A 20,953-nucleotide genomic window follows, 5' to 3' on the forward strand; every position below is an offset into this window, starting at 1 on the left:
AAAGGGGGTTAAGAATTAGAGTGATTTAAATGAAAAATTGTTAGTCTCTAAATAAATTCCTTCTAAAGTCAACTCAAGAGCTTTTTGAGGAGAATTTTAACAACGGTACTACTGATCATTATTTCTATTTTGAAATATAAAATATGTGTACATACCTGTTATTGTTTCTTTGAATCGATTTATATCATTTTTATTACATGAAATGGTTGTAATATAAAAGGTAATATAAGATCAACGAAGCACTCCTTGGCTTTAACTGTATAAAATTAACGACAGTGTGGTACCACATGCACCTATGAGCTATAAAATATTTTTAGCATTCTATTAACAAGTTTTTAAACGTTTAAAGGCTAATTTATAATCAATAAGAACATTCGAATCCATAGCCACAGTAAGAAACTTTAATTAGACAGACTTGGGATGCTTTTATTATTTATTATTTTAGGAAACAGTCAGTTATTCGGTTCCTTATCTTATCTGTTATTTGCTAAAGAATTTGTTTTAATACAATTCTTAGTAATTTAAGCAGCTATTTACCTTTATCACGATTAATAATGCTGTTAATATCTAATACTTTATTATTCATCTTACCTGTAATGTACTTTTTTAAATATTTTGGTGGATCATTTGTTGTTCAAGTTTCCTCCTTCTTGTGAAAAAATAATCATACTTCAATCATTAATGAAATTATGATAAGTGATTGTCATTACTTAAATACTAAATTAATCACACCGAAAGGCAATGTTTTCATAATGTTCATAGTTCCATAATGACTGGTTTTCGTCCAAAAAATAATTAAAACAATTTGATACTATTTACTTAATAATTCTTTGTAACAACAACTTTATGTACAGTCTTTAATAAATAATAATTTAAGCTACATCATTTCTCTCCCCCTTCAACTCCCTTTGAATGTCTTCCAGAGTTTTACCTTTGGTCTCTGGTACAATTAACAAAATGAACACCAGTCCTAAAATGCAACACGAGGTGAAAAAGAAGAATGGCGAGTAAAGTCCAAAATGGTCGTTCATAAATTGGAAGCATTTTGATGTTAGGGCGGCCAAGAAACATGCAAATATGTCTATTAGGCAGAGAGCGAAAGCTTTAACATCTGTAGGGAAGAACTCCCCTAGGAAAAGAGTTGGAATGGTCCCCATGCCAAAATTGAAAGCTATACAAAATCCTAACATGGCAATCAGTGGTAAGTACGTTACACTGCTGGTGTCCAAAGTTGTTTCTTTTTCTACGTAGAAGTAGATTCCTTCCAAAGCCAACATAATGGCTGAACCTATTATGGACATTAATAACAAAGGTTTCCTTCCTGCTTTGTCCACCAAAGCAGAAGAAACTATGGACAGCACCAATTGAATGGTGAAATAAATTATGGTGGACATTGTGGCCGAAATGTCTGTTTTAGCTTCCTTGAATATGATTTTAACGTAAAACATTATGGCGGTGATTCCACACAGCTGCTGGATGCACCTTAAGCCAAAGACTATGTACATTGCTTTCCTATTACTAGGTACGGTAAATAGGTGCCAAAACTTCCCGTTGGCGTTCTTGCCTTTGGACACGGCATCTTCAACCCTTATTAACTCTTTGGTAACGTCCTCGGTGTTGTGCAGCTTTTGCAAGCTCTTCCTGGCTAGCTCCCCTTGGTCTGTCATTAGAAGGAAGTACGGGCTCTCCGGCATCCAGCAGAAAGTAACGAAATGTAAGACGGGCACTATTGACATGATGAGGGCGGTATGCTCTATGTTGAAGTGTGACCCCACGATGTTAATCAGAAGTGACCCCAACACCATGGATACTTGTATGAAAGAACCTAGAAGTCCTCTAATATTGGGATGCGAGATTTCACCCATGTACATGGGAAAGGCGGTGAATATCAACCCGTCCGCCATTCCGGCGCACAACCTTCCCGCGTTCAGCACCCACAAAGACCTGGCGAAGGCGATGATCAGCCAAGTGGTGAAGTAGATCGGTGATGTCAGTAGGATGGTGTATTTCCTTCCGATTTTGTCCACGATGTAGCCGCCTATTAGAGAGCCTGGTATGTTGCCCAGCACCGACATGGCTGCAACCCATGCACCATCGGAGCTAGTCGTTGGAATATGAGAGTCCTTCGAGAGTAGTTGTGGCAGCGATGGTGCTGCCCAGCCGTACTGCATGCCAGTGCAAAGAATTGTTATACATCCTGAAATGAAGATAGATCTTATCTGAGTATGGTGAAGATCTTGAATGTAGAAAGGTTGTTAGCCCAGGCAGAGTAAGTACTGTACTACAATATTGATTGATAAAGTTATAGTTTCTGGTATAAAAATCAAAGTTGTCAATGGAATATCTTTGTTGTTATAAAATATTATATTAATTCTATTTTAGTACCATCCATGAATGAAGATTATTAAATAAACAATTGATACATACCTGTTAGTGCTGCTAAGTACTGATTTATATATTCTTTGTTGATCACAGGACCACTTATTTTCATTATTTGAAAAACAACAAACGATTTTGTTGTTTAGGATGATGTGGTACTATTCGAATGTTGGTGAACGAACTAATAGACACTCTTTGACTTACAAACATTAAGTTCGTTAATATACCTCTGCATTAATCAGTGACGTCTTTATTTAATCACTAATTTGAAAATTAGTGTTATTTTAAAAATGGTCTAATTTAGATTATTTGTTAACCAGAATGACATACAATTATAATACTAATCATGCAGTCAAGTGATTATATATAATTTACTATGATATTTTATTAAAATTACTCATTGGGAAGAGTTATTTACCAGTAAACAACCTTTACATTAATGTCTTTATTTTCAAATTAATTAAATTACGTTAGTAAAGATTTAAATTTACTTAAAAAGTAACAGACAGCATAGAACATATTGAACTGGAATATGTTCATAAATTAGCTGCTGTATTAGAAATTTATCAATAAACATTGATATGTCTAGTCTTTAGGTCTTGAAAAGCTATTGGTGTTGTCCATAACAATTTTTGATTCCTTGTATTACTATAAAAAATAGCATAATTAACAATCTAAGACACATATAAAAGATAATGTAGTAATTAGGGTATCACAGTTATCAAAAACACTATACCAAATTACTTATTTTGTCTGTAACATTGTTTGGAGGCGTAATTAGGGCTTAAAAATTAGGGAACTGTATCAATTTTATCTGAAGTGCTAAGAATAACTTTCTTGGTAATGATATAATAAGTCAACATGTTATTTTTGTTTATCCTCAATAATTGAAGCTGTCAGTGTTATGAATTAGGAAATAAAAACACATAAAGTACAAAAGTAAATAATAATTTATTTATATAAATAACTTAACAAATAAATAGTCAGTACAATTTGGCCTAAACAGGGGTATCTTCCAGGTTCTCTAAAGGCATGCTTTTGTTATTAAACGTATTTTCTAAATTTTCTAAATGTATGCCTCTGTTGTCTGTAGTGGTTTTCCTCCTCTCTTTCGAATTGAGGTAGTCTTGAATTTGTTCAAGTGTCATGCCTTTGGTTTCTGGTACCAAATAATAAACGAATACGGCACCAAGGAAACAAAATAGGGTGAATGAAATGAAGGGGACGTGTATCCCAAATGAGTCCTTCGTCCTTTGGAAATATGTAGAAACTAGGACTATCAGCAGCGAGAAATAAATGTCAGCTGCACAAATAGCCACAGCTTTAACACGGGTGTTGAACAATTCCGAAATAAACACCATTGGCGTCGAAGCTAGCCCAACATTGAAGATGACAACGTAGCAAAGGATGGCCACAACAGGAATGAATTTCATCCACGAGTCGCTGTGATCGTCCCCTTGGCTCCAGAAGAAGTAGGCAGCTAGCACAGCGTCAGCAATCCCCGTTCCAATGAGCGAGAAAATCAACAGTGGCTTCCTCCCAGTTCTATCAATGATGGCCGTCACAGCGAAGCACATGACGAATTGCAACAGGAAATAAATGATGGACACCATGCTGGCGGATATGCCAAGATCAGCATCAACGAAGATGGATTGGATGTAGAAATTAATGGCGCTAATTCCCGTAAATTGTTGAAAAAACCTCAGCCCGAAGGTGATCATCAAGGCCTTCCTGTTGGCTTTGGTTTTAACAATTTCGAGTACCCCAGCCGTTTCTTTTTCTTTGTCGTCTTTCACGGACTCGATGATTTCGTTCAACGTGTCGTCCATTTTGCCGTTGTTCAGCTTCATCAGACTTCTTTCGGCCTCTTTGTTCTTCTCCTTCATGATTAAATAGTACGGGCTCTCGGGCATGAAGGCGAACGTCACCAGTTGCAAAATGGGTATGGTGGCAGCCACGTAGGTGGCGATTTTGAGGCTGACCAAAGACCCCAGGATGTCGTACACCAACAGGCCGAAAACGAAGGAGACCTGCAGCACGGACCCGAGGAGTCCTCGTATGTTGGGATGGGATATTTCCCCCAAATACATGGGCAGTGCTGTATAAATAAGTCCGTCGGTGACGCCAGCACTGAACCTGACTATGTAAAGGATGGCAAGGGATTGAGTTTCGGCAATCAGGAGCCAACCGACGAAGAATAAGGGGGCTGAGAGCAAGATGGAGTTTTTCCTTCCGATTTTGTCTACAATAAAGACGGCTAGAATGTCGCCGACTATGTTGCCGTACTCTTGGATTGTGGCAACTAGAGAGCCTTCTTCTTGGGTTATGGGGATTGGGGAGTCAGGTGACAGCAGAATAGGAAGGGCCGGTGATGGCCATCCGTAATGCATACCAGTTGAGACGACACACAAACATGCTGCGAATTAAAACCTTGCTAAAACTGTTAATAAATAAATAAATAAACAAATACCTGTTATGGTAGCCAGATATTGGAAGAGATAGTTGTTGATTGGTGTCTTCATGATTACTGTGGTGTGTTCTCATTAGGCACTTGTGGCACATATAGACAGTGAACATGAATATATATGTCGTCCTAGATTATCTGTTAAGCTTCCTCCGACAAGAGGGCTTAATACGTGAATGTCTACGTTAGTGGCATTAAATTAATCATCTTGTAAACATGCAACGTTTGGGAAATTTTCGAAGTGTTGTTTAAAAGGATGTTAATCTTAATTCTTTATTTTCCTAAAATGTCCTTAAAGTTATTTTGGAAACAATATTTACTTGGAACAAAAACAAAAAACAATTTTTTTTCTATTTTTAGCATGAATTAAACAAAAGGGGGGAACAGATTAGCAAGTAAGGACCACAAAACAAGGCTGTTATTTATTTGTGTAATCTGGGTTGCCTAAGACGGTTTTCTTGGGTTCCATGTAATCACTGGGAATCACAGCAAGAAATATTAATATTAAGTTTTAAATTTTGACTTTTTATCACTTTCTTTACAAGAAACATCACATTTCTATTATAAACTACTATTTAATTAATGTGTAATAATAATATATCTCATAAATTTAACTTTACTACTTACTTTAAAAGCTTTTATTCTATAAACATAGAATAATTATACTATTAATACCAATAACTGCAACTTTACCATGATTTGTTAGCTAGACTTAATTAATAAAACACATATTAATACTTTTTATGCAGAAACCATGATAAATATACAATGTATTTCAGAGAAATCATTATATTTGATGTCATAATCAATGAAATTAATATTAAATACATAGTAACAAAAACATCTTATAAGTTTGATACATATTTTCAAGATGTAAATATTTTGTGTATAATTTGTACTACTAGTATTTACTCTGTTAAGCTTTTAATCACCAGTGCTAAATTCTTTTGTTGTAGTAGTTAAAACATGTTATTAGTAATGTGACGTCTCCAAACAAAAATATATTTTTTTCAAATTAGGTTATCATTACAAATATAATTTTTCTAGAATCAGTATGTTTTGAGCATAACTTACCTATTTATAAACAAAAATGTGGTGGCTTATTTGGGTAAGATAACCTTACTACTTAATTTTTGTCATTTGAGCAGGAAAACAAACATAGTACATAAACTTTTTATTCATTTTACACACGACTCGCTGTCCTTTTGTAGTTTATCATCACTTTTACCTTTCAAATACATTTGGATTTGTTCCAGAGTCAAGCCTTTAGTTTCAGGCATACAATAATAGACGAAAGCAAGGCCCACAAGCCCAAACAGCATGAAAACACCGAAAGGAACATACAGACCTACATTGTCATTGGTGTATTGAAAGAATGTGACCACTATAACTATTAGAACGGAACAATACATGTCAGCAAGTGCCAAAGCCATCCCTTTGACTCTTGTGTTAAAGTATTCACCAAGCAACACCATGGGTGTGGCAGCTAAGCCCACATTGAAGATTATGACGAACACTAATAAAGTTATGACAGGAACAAACCTGTAATAAGTTTCACTAAAGTCAATAACAGTGTTTAAATAAAAGAAAACGCAGGAGACTAAGTTGGCAAGGCACGTTCCTAAAAAGGAGTATATCAACAAAGGCTTACGACCAGTTTTGTCAATCAAACCTAAGTTAATAAAACACGAGGCTAATTGTAGTGAGAAGTAAACAATGGATATGATGCTCGGGGACAGTCCCGTGTCAACTTCAATGAATATGTTCTTAACATAGAAGTTGATGGCACAAAATCCTGTGGCTTGTTGGAAGAATCGCACCCCGAAGGTGATGAACACAGCCTTTCGATTCACGGGGTCAGTAAACAGTTCCAGTTTGCTCACCTTACCCACACTCTCCTCTTCTTTCAGGGCTTCCACTATTCTTTTCAGTATCACGTCCACGTCCTTACCGTTGTTTAACTTGTGCAAGGCAGCTTCCGCCGACTCCAACTTGTTTTTCTTTATTAAATAGTAGGGACTCTCCGGCATGAAAATGAACGACACCAGTTGCACCACAGGAATAACAGCACCGAAGTACGAGGCCACTTTCACGTTGATCAAGTTCCCCAGGATGTTAAAGGACAACAGACCTATTATGAATATAATTTGGAACAGGCACCCCAGGACACCTCTGATCTCGGGGCTGGATATTTCGCCGATGTATATGGGGATGACGGTGTAAGCCAAGCCGGAGGCCAAACCACCCATGAACCTGGCGAACAGCAGCACTTCAAACGACACGATTTGGGCCATCACCAGCCATCCTATGGCGAATATTGGTGCCGCGAGGAGGATGGAATACTTTCGGCCGATTTTATTGACGATGAAAGCTCCGGTGATGCCGCCGACGATACCTCCGTACTCCTGGGTGCTGATGAGCAAGGATCCTTGTTGGTTGGTGATCGGCACTGGTGAGTCCGGTGCTGTGAGGTATGGTATAAACGGAGCGGCCCAACCGTAAGTACATCCGCTGCACATTATACTCAGACAACCTGGGATAAGTTGGTTAATTAGTTTATTACTTTGATGGACTAAGGATTTAACTTACCAGTCACAGCGGCGACAAATTGCAGCTTATAATTGTTAAACACGTTAACGGTCATTGTTGATCGTGTGCAAGAACTAAACTGGTTCGAATTGCTTTATCAGAAGCATATTAATTAATATAAAAGTGTGATAATCTTTAAAACATCTTGGCTTATTTGTAACAGGATTAAAATGGATTTAGATATAGTATGTGGTTGTTTCTTTTTTAATTTTAGGGGAATTTTTTAGGTTTATTAAATAAATATTGTATTCGGTTTTAATTTTGTATATTAATAATGTAAAAATATTTTCAATACCCACAAATAACCTTACAAAAGATATAATACAATAATCAATTATGCTTTTAAAATAAATAATTACTTACATAATTAATTACTAAGTAATGAAGTCGAACAAAACTTAATAAAAAAATACAAATACCCATTTTTCAATGTTTAAAATATTAAAATTTTGTACCAGCTAATGTACATTACTTGTTATATGCAAAAATAATTATGTGGTATTCATGCTTAATCATTATTTGTAACAAAGTAATAGTTATTTACCAAATGAAAATTAATTATGCACATTTATCTACTCTTTATAATCTAAAACAAATATGAATTAAATTCATACAACACGAGTAGACCAAATTTACGTAGATATTGTAAATAAATTTTACATATTGGATGACTTATTTTTATTTATCATATCAATAGTATTACTAAGTGTTAAAATTAGTCATTTTGCATTGAAGAGGACTATTTTTAGATTACAAACAGCTGTACTTGTAATCAAATTAAATGATGTGTAACAAGAATTTAATAAAAATAAATAAAATGACTTACCTGAAGTACTAAAAATAAAATTATATTTTCTTTTCTTCAAACTGAAGTGAACGTTGTGAAAACTTTTGATAAAATGTAACATCTGGTGCAGCAACACTTGTTTATGAAGTATTAATACAACTAGTAAATTAGACTAATAAAAACTGCGTGTATTTAAAATAATTAATTGGTTGGAATATCGCAATTAATTATTATAAAGTTTAATTAATTAGTTTTTAAATTACTTCCCTAAGTTTAAATTACTGCTTATTTAATCATCATACTTTGTAATTGTGTTAAATACTTGATATATATTTAAACAATAAATTTATTTTTTACTATTTACTGAGGCTTCACACACAAAATCCAATTTGGAATTAATTTGACGTCAGTAGGAACAATGGGACCACTGGGGGTCATGACGATAAATAAATAATCTCAAACTACTTAGAAAAATAAATAAATTACGTTAAAATATAAATAATTTACGTTAGACTCTTATCAGTATTTTATTTTAGTTTTTTTACAAATATAAATTTATATAAAATATATCTTAACTTTTCTGTAACCTTTGGTCCAATCGTGTTTAAATTTGGTTGTGTATCCTAAAATACAATGTTATAACTCTTTTCCATACAGTGACGTAGATTATGGATTATTTTTCTCACCCTATTTTCTCCATCACTGAATATTTTTTAAAACTATTAAGCTTTTCATATTCCTTGAACAATTTGAAAGAAAAAAGAATTCTTGATTAATTTTGATTATCATAACCGTTTTTGAGATATTTCAAATTTAATATTATATAATATAATAATAGTTTACCTCAGGATGTGATTTAAGGACAATTCGTTTTGGAAATACATTATATTATGCTACTTTGGAACAATTTGTTTATGAATTATGATTTTTAATGTACCTAAATATCAAAATGATAACTATTTTCTGTAATGATCTATAAATTATTCATTAATTATAATTCATTTATTAAAGAGAAGAATAAAATAGTTAATTTATTAGTTATTTAATTATATATATTTTATTAATCAATACTGTTCTATTAAGTTAAATATTTTATTATAGAATAATAAAATATTTCATTAAAAATAAAGAATAATTATAATGGAATAAAACAAACACAAAGAATGTTTAAGAAATTTATTTTTATAGTAAGTTGAGTACAAAATAATATTAACAGAAGTTACTTTCCTTAGTGACTTTAATTTCAATATGATGGATGATTTTTCAGTAAGTCCTTTGTGATATTCTTTACTGGTTGGCTTATTGTTATAATAGAAGGGATAATTTAAGAGGAGAGGAATTTTATTAATCAGTACTTTATTGAAAAAAATATTATTTTAAGTTGAGGTAAAATGAAAACATGAATGTAACCTTTTACACATCTAAAAAACCAAATTGATTTTTATTATAATAAAACAATTAATTTATATAGATTCATATAGATATATTAAAGGATAAAAAAACACTTACATATTCCACTATTTTTAGTAAAATAACAATTCTAAAAATTTTATGTATAGTTTTCTTGTATTACAATTTATTCCCCAATTTTGAATGAACGCTTTTGTTGTATAAACTGTAGTATTAACCAAGAATATAATATTAATAGAAAATGTTTTGTCATAATAGATTAATTTGTAATTTATATATTGTAATTATCAACTTCATTAATACTTAATTTTTTCGGTGAGTTTTTTGGATTATTCTTTGTTTACCTTCATAAACGACTCTTTTACCAGTGATTCATTAATATTTATTTTTAATAATGTATTATTTATTATTGGAAAATTTAATGCAGGAGTAATATGAAAAACGAGAATAAATATTAAATATTTGTTATTTAAATATAGTTTAATATAAATTAACATATTTTTTTGTAAATGATATAAATAATAAATATTAGTAAGATAATAATTTAAAATTTAATTTCCTCATCTCGAAAATAAGTCAACAGATATAAGGCTCAAAAAATTTATTTATATTCTATGTTGAGTATAAGATAGTATAAACAGAAACTACTTACCATGGTGACTTTAATTTCAAAATTATAGATGATAAACTTTTTACTTAATTTAATAAAATAAATATTTTAAAATTAAATTATTTCTTATATATTCACTTATTATTAGAAAATATAACGTTGGGCGCCAATTAAATTAATTTGGCGCCCAACGTTTTTCAAACTTTTTATTTTATTAAAAGTTTATTAAATCTAACACAAACATTTTAAAATTAATTTATTTCTTATAAATTCAATATAGGGCCTATCATATTTGTTTCTTAAAAATTCGTTAATTCCAGTATAATATACATTTATTATTAAAAAATTAACGTTGGGCGCCAATTAAATTAATTTGGCGCCCAACGTTTGTCAAACTTTTTACTTTATTTAATAAAAATTTATTATATTTAACACAAATATTTTAAAATTAATTTATTTCTTATAAATTCAATATATGGCCTTTCATATTTGTTTCTTAAATTTATTAAATCTATCACAATTATTTTAAAATTAAATTATTTCTTATAATTTCAATATATAATATATATTATAGTATTATTTTAAGTTGAGGTAAAATGAAAAGCAGGAATATAACTTTTTACACATCTAAAAAACAAAATTGATTTTGATTATAATAAAACAATTAATTTACTCACCTCAAGAATAAGACTATAGTCAACTGATATAAAGTTCAAAAAATTTATTTTTATACTATGTTGTGTACAGGATAATATAAACAAAAAATCTTTTTTAACAGGGGAATTCCAGTAAATCCAAGAACATTCCGTTAAAGATGTGTAGAATTCATTTGACTAAAAATTTTGGTTTAATCTTATGATATTTATATTTTCATTTCTGATTTACTTTGTCAGTGACCAACTGGCCTTGCACTACATAAGCTAATACCACAAGACCAGTAAGAACCAGTACTGGTAAGTGTCTCAAAGTAACTGACAATGATTGAAGCTAAAATTTTAACAGAATAAATCACTAAATCCAAACGTCATTGATAATAAATAATAGGATTAATTTGTATTTTATGTAGTGTAACTGTTATAACTTCTCTTAGTACCGTACCTTCAGCATTTGAACAATTATAGTAAAATAAATTGCGACAGCAATTACACATGATATAATCATGAACTTCTGACTAAGAACTGTTGCACTTTTAAAAGCCCTTAAACCAAAATTTAAATTAAATATATAATAGTGGTTTAATATAACATTCGATTTTCCTTACTTTATTATCTTTAAGTAAACTTTAAAAATAAATTTTAATTGTTTATGAGTGTGGATTTGATGTATTTGATCAACCAATGAGTCATCATCCTTGATCTCCTTTAGACTTTCCACTTTAACTAAGATCAAATGATCTATATGGCAAATTAAATGTAAAAATCCTAATGTATAAAATATTATTGGTAGTATCCCAAAAGAATATATATAAAATGCGTACATTATATAAACCCAAATTTTAAATGTAATATCTGATTTTAACGTTTGCAAATAAAACACATCACTAAAAAAAGGATTCTGAGTGATGAACAGGACCATTCCAGCGACACAAATTCCCAATAATATCATCAATCGTTTCCTAAACATACTTCTTGATAAATGTGCTCCTTTAGATAAACTTTCAATTTCCCACATTAATGGTAAAAACAAATTTTCATATGTGTTATCAGAGAAATGCATATATGACGCTATAGTCTAAAAACAGAAATTTAAATAATTTTATAACTGTTGGATTTTCTTTTGTAGACTTTTGAAATTAAAAGAATTACACATCCATTAATGTTTCTTTAAAGTTAAACTTATATTAACCAAAATCATTTTATTTTTTATTTATCTTAGCTATGTGATGATGTAGTGGCAGTTTAATTTATATTTTTACCAAATATGTTTGTTTAATTTTATTATATAAATTAAATTATTTTCGGGTACTTACATAAAATATAAAAAGAGCAGAAGGGATAAATAAATTATTAATAATATTTAGAAGAGAATCAATTAATAAGACCATAGTTAGAATTTTCCAAAATGGATATTTATATATATTTAAACAGCGTTTCATATTAATTAACAGGGATTCTGTAAGTAAATTCAAAAGATTTAAAATAATAATAATTATTATTGTTATAAATACTTACCTGTTTTGTGTTGAAAATTTTTTGGTAGTTGTAACAGCTTTAAATTTCTTATAAGTGTAGATTTCATATTGTAAATTGTTGTTACCAAATTGTTCATAACAATGTTAACATAGATATATATTAAAGGATAAAAAACACTTACATGTACTACTATTGGAGTTTTTTTTAACAAAATAATAATTCTAAAATTGTATGTTTAGTTTTATTGTATTATAATTTTTTCCCCAATATTAAATAAACAATGTTGTTGTCGAAAGTGTAGTATTAAACTAAAACATATTATGTTTTGTCACAATAGAATAATTTGTAATTTATATAATTACCATTAATTTCATTAATACTTATTTTTTTCGCTGAGTTTTTTTATATTATTATTTATTTCCCTTATTTCTTGTCATTCATTAATATTTATTTATAATAATATGTTATTTATTATTGGAAATTTTAATATAAGAGTAATAAAAATACCTAGTCTCCTTTAATAATAACTATTTATTATATAATAAAGCAATTAATTTCCTCATCTCAAATATAAGACTTTAGTCAACAGGCTTAAAAAATTTATTTATATTATAATATAAGATATTATATAAACAGAAACTATTTTCCTTCGTGACTTTAATTTCAATATGAAATATGTGATATTCTTTGTTGAAGTACTTTAAGGACCTACTGTCGTACTCAATCTGGGAAATGACACAGGAATATAATAAGAGAAGAGATAATTAGGGAAACTTTAATAATCAGTACTACTTAAATGATAATATTTTAGTATACAGTTATTATTTTATGTTGAGGTAAAACGAAAAACATGAATATAACCTTTTACACATCTAAAAAACAAAATTGATTTTTATTATAATAAAGCAATTAATTTACTCACCTCAAGAATAAGACTGTAGTCAACTGATACAATGTTCAAAAAATTTATTTTTATACTATGTTGAGTACAAGATAGTATAAAAAGAAAATCTTTCTTAACAGGCAAATTCCAGTATATCCAAGGACATCCCGTTAAAGAAGTGTAGAATTCATCTGACTAAAAATTTTGATTTAATCTTTTGATATTTATATTTTCATTTCTGATTTACTTTGTCGGTGACCTGTTGACCTTGCGTTATATAAGCTAGTACCAGAAGATTAGTAAGAGCTAGAAATGGTAAGTGTCTCAAAATAACTGATAATGATTGAAGCTAAAATTTTAACAGAATATATCACCAATACCAAACGTCATTGATAATAAATAAAAGTAGTTTAAAAAGTAAGTAAGTAAATTGTTTAGTACCGTACCTTGAGCATTCGAACAATTGTAGTAAAATATATTGCCACAGCAAGTACACATGATATAAAAATAAAGTACTGACTAATAATGGTTGCTTCTTTCAAAACCCTTAAACCAAAGAATAAATTAAATATATAATGTAATGGTTTAATGTAATATTCGATTTTTCTTACCTTATTATTTTTAAATAAACTTTAAAAACAAATTTTAATTGGTTATTAATTTGTGTTTGATATTTTTGATCATCCACTGAGTCATCATCCACAATCTCCTTTAGACTTTCCACGTTAACTAAGATCAAATTATCAATATGACTAATTAAATACGAAAATCCTAGTGTATAAAATAATATAGGTATGATCCCAAAAGAAAATACATAAAACGAATAAATCACATAAACCCAAATTTTAAACGTAATATCTGAATTTAACGTTTGCAAATAATACACATCATTAAAAAAAGGATTGTGAAAAATCACCAGGGCCAATCCAGCGACACAAATTCCTAATAACATCATCAATCGTTTGCCAAACATATTTCTTGATAGACTTGCCCCTTTTGATAAACTTTCAATTTCCCACATTAGTGGTAGAAACACTTCTTCATATGACCTACCAGAGAAATGTACATGTGAGGCTATCGTCTAAAAACAGAAATTTAAATAACTATAATTATATTTGCCAAATATCCTTCTTGAAGTTAATTATATGGGAGGTACTTACATAGAATATCAGAAGAGTAGAAGGGATAAATACGTTATTAATAATATTTAGAAGTGAATCAATTAATAAAGCCATAGTTAGAATTTTCCAAGTTGGGCATTTATATATATTTAAACAGCCTTTCATATAAACTAGCAGGATTTCTGCAAGTAAATTCAAATGATAAAAAATATTAATTATTTTTTTTAATACTTACCAGTTTTGTTTTGGGGATTTTTTAATTGTTGTAACAGTTTTGAAATTCTTAAAAGTATAAACTTCATTGTATAAATATAGTCTCCAAATTTTATGTTTAGTTTCATTGTGTCATTACAGTTTATTCTCCAATTTTGAGCAACAATGATGTTATAAAAACTGTAGTGTTATACTAAAACACAATTCATATAATTAAGTATTAGTATATAATTATATTATTTGTAGATAATGTTTTTTCATAATAGAAAAATATATTATTTAATAACCTAATTTGTTATCCATATAATTAGCATCAGCTTGACTAATATTTAATTTTCTAATGAGTTTTTTAGGTTATTCTTTTTTTTTCCTAAAGTCTTTTCTAAATCTAAACAATAATGAATAATAATTCACTAGCATTTATGTATATAATATAATATTTTATTTATGAATGGAAGTGTTAATGCAAATGTAATATAAAAAACGACAATAAATATTAAGTATTTGTTATTTAAATATTAAAATTATTTAAATTCCTAATTCCCTTAAAAATTTGGAGCATCCTTTATTTTTATATTTTATTAAGTACATCTACATGGGATGATTGTTTACACAATAAATATTAGTAAGAAAAAAATATTAGTATTTACCTATTCGGGATCAGTCGACAAGTTACAGTAGAAGTAAATTAGAGGGACAATGACATTTAACAATTTAGTTCATCTATTTAGACATATTTTATTAATAATAATAGATGTTGCAATATAATGGATAAAATAATATTACTTATATTATTAAATTTAATATAATATAGTGTGTCATCATTCCATTTGTTTTCAAAAATTTGCCAATTTATAAAAAATATTTTAAATAATACTAATTACTATAATTTAAATATATAACAAGTATTATTTTGTTGGTCGTTAACTACAATATAATATACATTTATTATTAGAAAAATATAACGTTGGGCGCCAATTAAATTAATTTGGCGCCCAACGTTTTTCAAACTTTTTACTTAATTTATTAAAAGTTTATTAAATCTAACACAAATATTTTAAAATTAAATTATTTCTTATAAATTCAATATATGGCCTTTCATATTTGTTTCTTAAAAAATCGTTAATACCAATACAATATACACTTATTATTAGAAAAATATGACGTTGGGCGCCAATTAATTTAATTTGGCGCCCAACGTTTTTCAAATTTTTTACTTAATTTATTAAAAGTTTATTAAATCTAACACAAATATTTTAAAATTAAATTGTTTCTTATAAATTCAATATATGGCCTTTCATATTTGTTTCTTAAAAAATCGTTAATACCAATATAATATACACTTATTATTAGAAAAATATGACGTTGGGCGCCAATTAATTTAATTTGGCGCCCAACGTTTGTCAAATATTTTACTTAATTTATTAAATATTTATTAGAAATTTTCTAAAATCACCAAAATAAAAAGAATAGAGTAAAATATGTCATCGAGTGTCATTACTACTAGAATTTTCTAGTATGGATATTTAGGTAAGTCGTAGAAATAAATGATGTAATATATTTTTTGTCTTAAAATAAAAAAGCACATAGAAATAAATTGTTTATTAAACTTTAACGTCGTTATCAACATTTTTCTTTATTCCTCTTAAGTATAACTGTATTTCTTGCAAACTCATTCCCTTAGTTTCTGGAATACAGTAATATACAAACAATAAACCAATTAATCCAAGTATGGAAAATGCACCAAAGGGAATGTAAATTCCAACGTAGTCTTTGGTGTATTGGAAAAACAAAGACACACTAATAATAAGAATAGAGAAAAAGATGTCAGCGAGTGCCATTGCTACTGCTTTGACTCTGGTGTTGAAAAATTCCCCAAACAGAACCATGGGTGTAGCAGCCAAGCCAGTATTAAAAATAATTACGTAAACTAAAATAGCTATCACAGGTATATACTTGTAGTAAGTCTCACTAAAATCTATAAAATTATCACAGTAGAAATAAATGCATAAAACTGCATTAGCAATTCCAGTTCCAATGAAGGAAAATATCAACAATGGCTTTCGCCCAGTTTTGTCGATGAGTGTTGTGTTCAGTGAACACATAATCAGCTGCAACATGAAATATATGATGGAGATTGTAGTTGGAGACAGTCCGGTGTCGACGTCGATGAAAATGGTTTTCACGTAAAAATTCATCGCCGTTATTCCCGTGGCTTGTTGGAAGAACCTTAGGCCGAACGTAATGTACACCGCCCTTCGATTTGCTGGGTCCGTTACTATCTCGAACACGCTAGCTTTGGAAGCCTTCTCCTCTTTGAGGGAGCTGACAATCCCCTTCAAGGTGCTTTCGACTTCGACGCCATTGTTGAGCTTGCGCAAGCTGTTCTCGGCGTCTTCCAGCCTGTTTTTCATTATGTGGTAATAGGGACTTTCCGGCATAAATACGAACGTAGCCAGTTGCAAGACTGGCACGGCCGCAGCTATGTACGCAGCAATGTCTATGCCGATGAGGCTTCCGAATATGTTGAAGATGAGTTGCCCAAAGATGTACATCATTTGGAGTAGAGAGCTCAGAAGCCCCCGTATCTGAGGGTGGGAAATCTCCCCCAGATAAATCGGGGCGACGGTGTACAACATTCCTCCGGTGAAGCCGGCCACAAACTTGGCGGCCATTATGAGGTAGACGGAGACGAACTGCGCCAGCATGATCCATCCGATGAAGTACAGAGGTGATGTGAGGAGGATGGTGTTCTTCCTGCCGATCCTGTCGACGATGAAGGCTCCAACGAAACAGCCCACGATGTTGCCGTACTCTTGCATGGAGATTATAAGGGATCCTTGTTCGCTGGTTATGGGCACTGGGGAATCAGGTGACTGCAGAACGGGTAAGGATGGTGAGGCCCAACCATAATGCATTCCGGTCGACATTACACTCAGACATCCTTTAAATAAAACAAAACATGTTAAATTAAAGAGTTAATTACCAAGAAAATTAACATTAATTACCTGTTAAAGCAGCCAGATATTGATACAAGTAATTATTGGTCACACTTTTCATTATCACTTGTCTGGTAACTTTGAATATTAAACCTCAGAAGTCAGTTTTAATATCGCAGTTATGGACACTGTTACCGTGTTAGGCCATAGGAGGTATGATATGATTTTACCCCCCCGAGTGAATTTATATTACACATTTGATATCTTATAAGCCGAAATAATAACATGTGACGTTATGATCACACTTAAGTGCTTAGATTTCTCGTGCATTTTTTCTGCGCATGCTTACACAGAACTTTGGAATTACTTAATCACTACACCGAATACTGAATCCTTTGTAAAATTAAGCCAACAAATAATAAATATTTACAAATGGAGAGTGTTCGTAAGTAAAAGATTAAATATGATTGACGATTGTTTGTTGGAAATTTAAATTATTAGTTGATTATGTCTCCTCATTTCGAATGTCTTTTAGTAATACCAATTACAAATATTCAAATATTTTTATACACATTTATTTCTTTTATAAATTATTATTTATTATTTTCTGTCCAACTGATTTATGTACTTATGATGAAATAAAATTTATTTACTTAATAAAAATAATTAAATATTAGTAAGTAATAAAGATATAAATTTATTTATTATAGATAAATTAAAATAGAAAGTATTTTTAAATAATAACAATGTTTGGGACCCTCTGTAATTTTAGACTGATTTTAGGAATAACTATAGAATCCTGTAAAAAAATACATTTTATTATTTATTAATTTTAATTAATAAATCATCATTTCTTGCCAACTAATTTTAGCAATGACGTAAATTTTTAGGATTTATCCTTTCTTCTATATATAATTACAGATGTATTTGGTAATACATTGTGACAAATCAATGATATAGTATAAATTTCAAATACATATTTTTAGATTTTCTATATCAAAAACTCTAATTTTAAATCAATTCTGGTTTTTAAAATTTAATTTTTAATATATAAATTCATTATTTTTTATAAATTTAGTATGGTAAAATTTAAATGTTATATAATACAATTTATTTGTTTAAAGATTTTAGAAATTTTGATTGTTTAACAATTAAAAATAGAACTTTGCTGGTGGTTACTATTGTCAAATTGATATAATTAATCTACACATGCGAGATACAACAAAAGGGATTCATAAAGACTTAAGACATTAGTATTTGACGTCAACAGACACAGGGGGGTTATTAAAGAGGATTTGTTATAACAAATTATTTATTATTTCCTTTACAGATGATTTTGTGTAGTTGTAGAATTATTTACTTACAGATTTAAGGAATTTTAATACATGTCGATTAAATAACACATAAATCTTTGCTGGTGGTTGTTATTATTTGATGAGACATTTATTCCACCCACGTAAATTATAATTAAAAGGATTTTTAAAGATTTATATCATTACTTTTGTTTTTAGTTTATTATCAGTCCAATTTCACGTAGATTCTGTTGTTAAATAATAAATTATACAATAAAATTTTGAATTTTTATTACTTTACCAAATGATTTTATGTTTAGAATGTTCAGGATTGATTTTTCTTAATTTATTTTACCATATTAACTATAAAATTAAAATTTTAATACTCAATAAATTCCTTTTTTTTAAAAGTTACGTTAATCAATTATTAATTTTAATCAAAATATTATCAACCAGTAATAAATCTTATTCACCAATTTCCTTAGGAAATCAATGACACAAAATTAATTAAAATTAAAAAAGAGTATTGAATTGAATTGAGAAGATTTGGAACATTGTTTATTTTTATGTCTAGGGCCGCAAATATTGAGATAAGATTATTGGCCAAAATAAAACATATTGAAAGTATTTATAATTCTATTTAATCCAGGAAATTCAAATAACCCACTTCAAAAGTTTATTTACAGTGGGATTTAAGAAATATCAATATTTGTCAATTAAATACGAATCTTTGCTGGAGGTTGTTATTGTTAAATTGATATGATTAATCCATTCCAAATATAATGATAAGGATTCTAAAAGATTTAAGTTTTAGTGTTTTAAGTATTTATTTAAAAAAACAAAATCTGAATTCACGTCAATTTGACGTCAGTAGACAACAGAAACATGGACGACTAAATAATTATTTATTATTAGTTTTTTTACCATATTGTAAACCTTAATTTTCAATAAATTTGTATAAATAAGTTTATGTCAAGTATTTAATGGCTTAGAGGATTTAGGTTAGGATTAAGAAAGAATTTGATAGAGTTTTTATTTGTTTACATATATAAAATCAGAATTCTTACGAAGTCTGACGTCAAAAGAACCACTAAAAAGTATTAAAATTGTTATTTATTACTTTTCCTGACTTGTGTATCAATAAAGTTATAAACAACTTTTCCTTATTGGTTTTTGATAAAATTAAATCATATATTTAGTCTATTTTGTACTTAAGACATATCAGGTAATTTAGTGTTAAATGATAAAAAATATTTATTTTGAGGGATTAGACAAGATAAAACGAAAAGGATCCAGACAGATTTTTATTTGTTTAAATTTGTTTAAAATTCGATTCCACTTGGGGTCTGACGTAAATAAATACAATAGAATTACGAGGGGAATACTACAAGGGATTTACATTGGAATTTAAAATGAACTGGGCCATAAAAAAACCACCATATTTTTATTTATATTAATTAATTTCAACTATTTGTATAAGATTTTAGGAAAAACTGTTAAATCCAGTACTTATAATTTCTGATAAACATATATCTATACTTCATTCAAACTACGAGTATATACAGAGTTTTGTAAATGTACTATAGTTTTTATTATTATTATTCTATTATTCTTATTTCGTCTAAATATTTAGTTATGAATTTATTGTTACGATGAATAACAAACATTTGTGTATAATAACAAATAAGTTGATACATTTATTCAATGATTTACATAATAAATAAAAAATTATAATATAAAAACAATCTTAATATGTTAATTTATATTTTATTTACTTTACACCATTATTTTCTTGAAATGAAAAATTAAAATTTGTATAATTTACCAATTTAAATTAATAAATAAATTAATAATTAATAAATAACCACTGTATTTTTATTTATATTGATTAAATTCTACTATTTGTATAACGTTTTGGAAAAAAATGTTCCGTTTATATTAATGTTAAATCCAATAGTTATAATTTCTGATAAATATGTACCTATAGTTCCTTCAAACTATTTACAGAGTTTTGTGAATATACTATAGTTTTTATCATTATTGTTCCATATTTTCTATTTCGTCTAAATATTATTTAGTTATGAATTTATTAATACAATGGATAAAAAACATGTAGGTATAATAACAAATAAAT

General features: G+C 28.9%; 4 protein-coding genes across 6 annotated transcripts; all 4 read right to left on the reverse strand.

Moving 5' to 3' along the window:
• Positions 1–848: 848 nt before the first annotated feature.
• LOC109600594 (facilitated trehalose transporter Tret1-like) lies at positions 849–2,548 on the reverse strand. The gene is made up of 2 exons (XM_020016765.2): positions 2,428–2,548; positions 849–2,197 (listed from the first exon to the last, which is right to left on the reverse strand). The coding sequence occupies exons 1-2, from the start codon at positions 2,489–2,491 to the stop codon at positions 873–875; spliced, it is 1,389 nt and encodes a 462-aa protein (XP_019872324.1). The 5' UTR covers positions 2,492–2,548; the 3' UTR covers positions 849–872.
• A 763-nt stretch (positions 2,549–3,311) lies between these two features.
• Positions 3,312–4,937, reverse strand: LOC109600598 (facilitated trehalose transporter Tret1-like). Its single transcript, XM_020016768.2, has 2 exons — positions 4,850–4,937; positions 3,312–4,795 (listed from the first exon to the last, which is right to left on the reverse strand). Exons 1-2 carry the CDS (start codon positions 4,899–4,901, stop codon positions 3,378–3,380), a joined length of 1,470 nt encoding a protein of 489 aa, XP_019872327.2. The 5' UTR covers positions 4,902–4,937; the 3' UTR covers positions 3,312–3,377.
• Positions 4,938–6,004: 1,067 nt separating this feature from the next.
• LOC109600586 (facilitated trehalose transporter Tret1-like) lies at positions 6,005–8,396 on the reverse strand. Of its 3 annotated transcripts, none has more exons than XM_020016753.2 (3): positions 8,259–8,396; positions 7,433–7,524; positions 6,005–7,376 (listed from the first exon to the last, which is right to left on the reverse strand). In XM_020016753.2, exons 2-3 carry the CDS (start codon positions 7,485–7,487, stop codon positions 6,022–6,024), a joined length of 1,410 nt encoding a protein of 469 aa, XP_019872312.2. In that variant the 5' UTR covers positions 7,488–7,524; positions 8,259–8,396; the 3' UTR covers positions 6,005–6,021. The 3 variants fall into 3 exon arrangements, with proteins under 3 accessions (XP_019872312.2, XP_049818790.1, XP_049818791.1); XM_049962833.1 differs by having other exon boundaries at positions 7,433–7,506; positions 8,259–8,323; XM_049962834.1 differs by having other exon boundaries at positions 7,433–7,511; positions 8,259–8,321.
• A 7,779-nt stretch (positions 8,397–16,175) lies between these two features.
• LOC126264547 (facilitated trehalose transporter Tret1-like) lies at positions 16,176–17,732 on the reverse strand. Its single transcript, XM_049962966.1, has 2 exons — positions 17,597–17,732; positions 16,176–17,532 (listed from the first exon to the last, which is right to left on the reverse strand). The coding sequence occupies exons 1-2, from the start codon at positions 17,646–17,648 to the stop codon at positions 16,193–16,195; spliced, it is 1,392 nt and encodes a 463-aa protein (XP_049818923.1). The 5' UTR covers positions 17,649–17,732; the 3' UTR covers positions 16,176–16,192.
• Positions 17,733–20,953: the final 3,221 nt, after the last annotated feature.

Source organism: Aethina tumida, chromosome 2 (assembly GCF_024364675.1).
Source record: "Aethina tumida isolate Nest 87 chromosome 2, icAetTumi1.1, whole genome shotgun sequence".
NCBI lineage: Eukaryota > Metazoa > Arthropoda > Insecta > Coleoptera > Nitidulidae > Aethina > Aethina tumida.

Coding starts and splice junctions, on each gene's coding strand:
- LOC109600594 (XM_020016765.2), bottom strand. CDS start 2,491: ATGAAAATAAGTGGTCCTGTGATCAACAAAGAATATATAAATCAGTAC. Junction 2,198..2,427: donor GTACTTAGCAGCACTAACAG/GTATGTATCAAT, acceptor TCTTCATTTCAG/GATGTATAACAATTCTTTGC.
- LOC109600598 (XM_020016768.2), bottom strand. CDS start 4,901: ATGAAGACACCAATCAACAACTATCTCTTCCAATATCTGGCTACCATA. Junction 4,796..4,849: donor ATATCTGGCTACCATAACAG/GTATTTGTTTAT, acceptor TTTAATTCGCAG/CATGTTTGTGTGTCGTCTCA.
- LOC109600586 (XM_020016753.2), bottom strand. CDS start 7,487: ATGACCGTTAACGTGTTTAACAATTATAAGCTGCAATTTGTCGCCGCT. Junction 7,377..7,432: donor ATTTGTCGCCGCTGTGACTG/GTAAGTTAAATC, acceptor AACTTATCCCAG/GTTGTCTGAGTATAATGTGC.
- LOC126264547 (XM_049962966.1), bottom strand. CDS start 17,648: ATGAAAAGTGTGACCAATAATTACTTGTATCAATATCTGGCTGCTTTA. Junction 17,533..17,596: donor ATATCTGGCTGCTTTAACAG/GTAATTAATGTT, acceptor TTTTATTTAAAG/GATGTCTGAGTGTAATGTCG.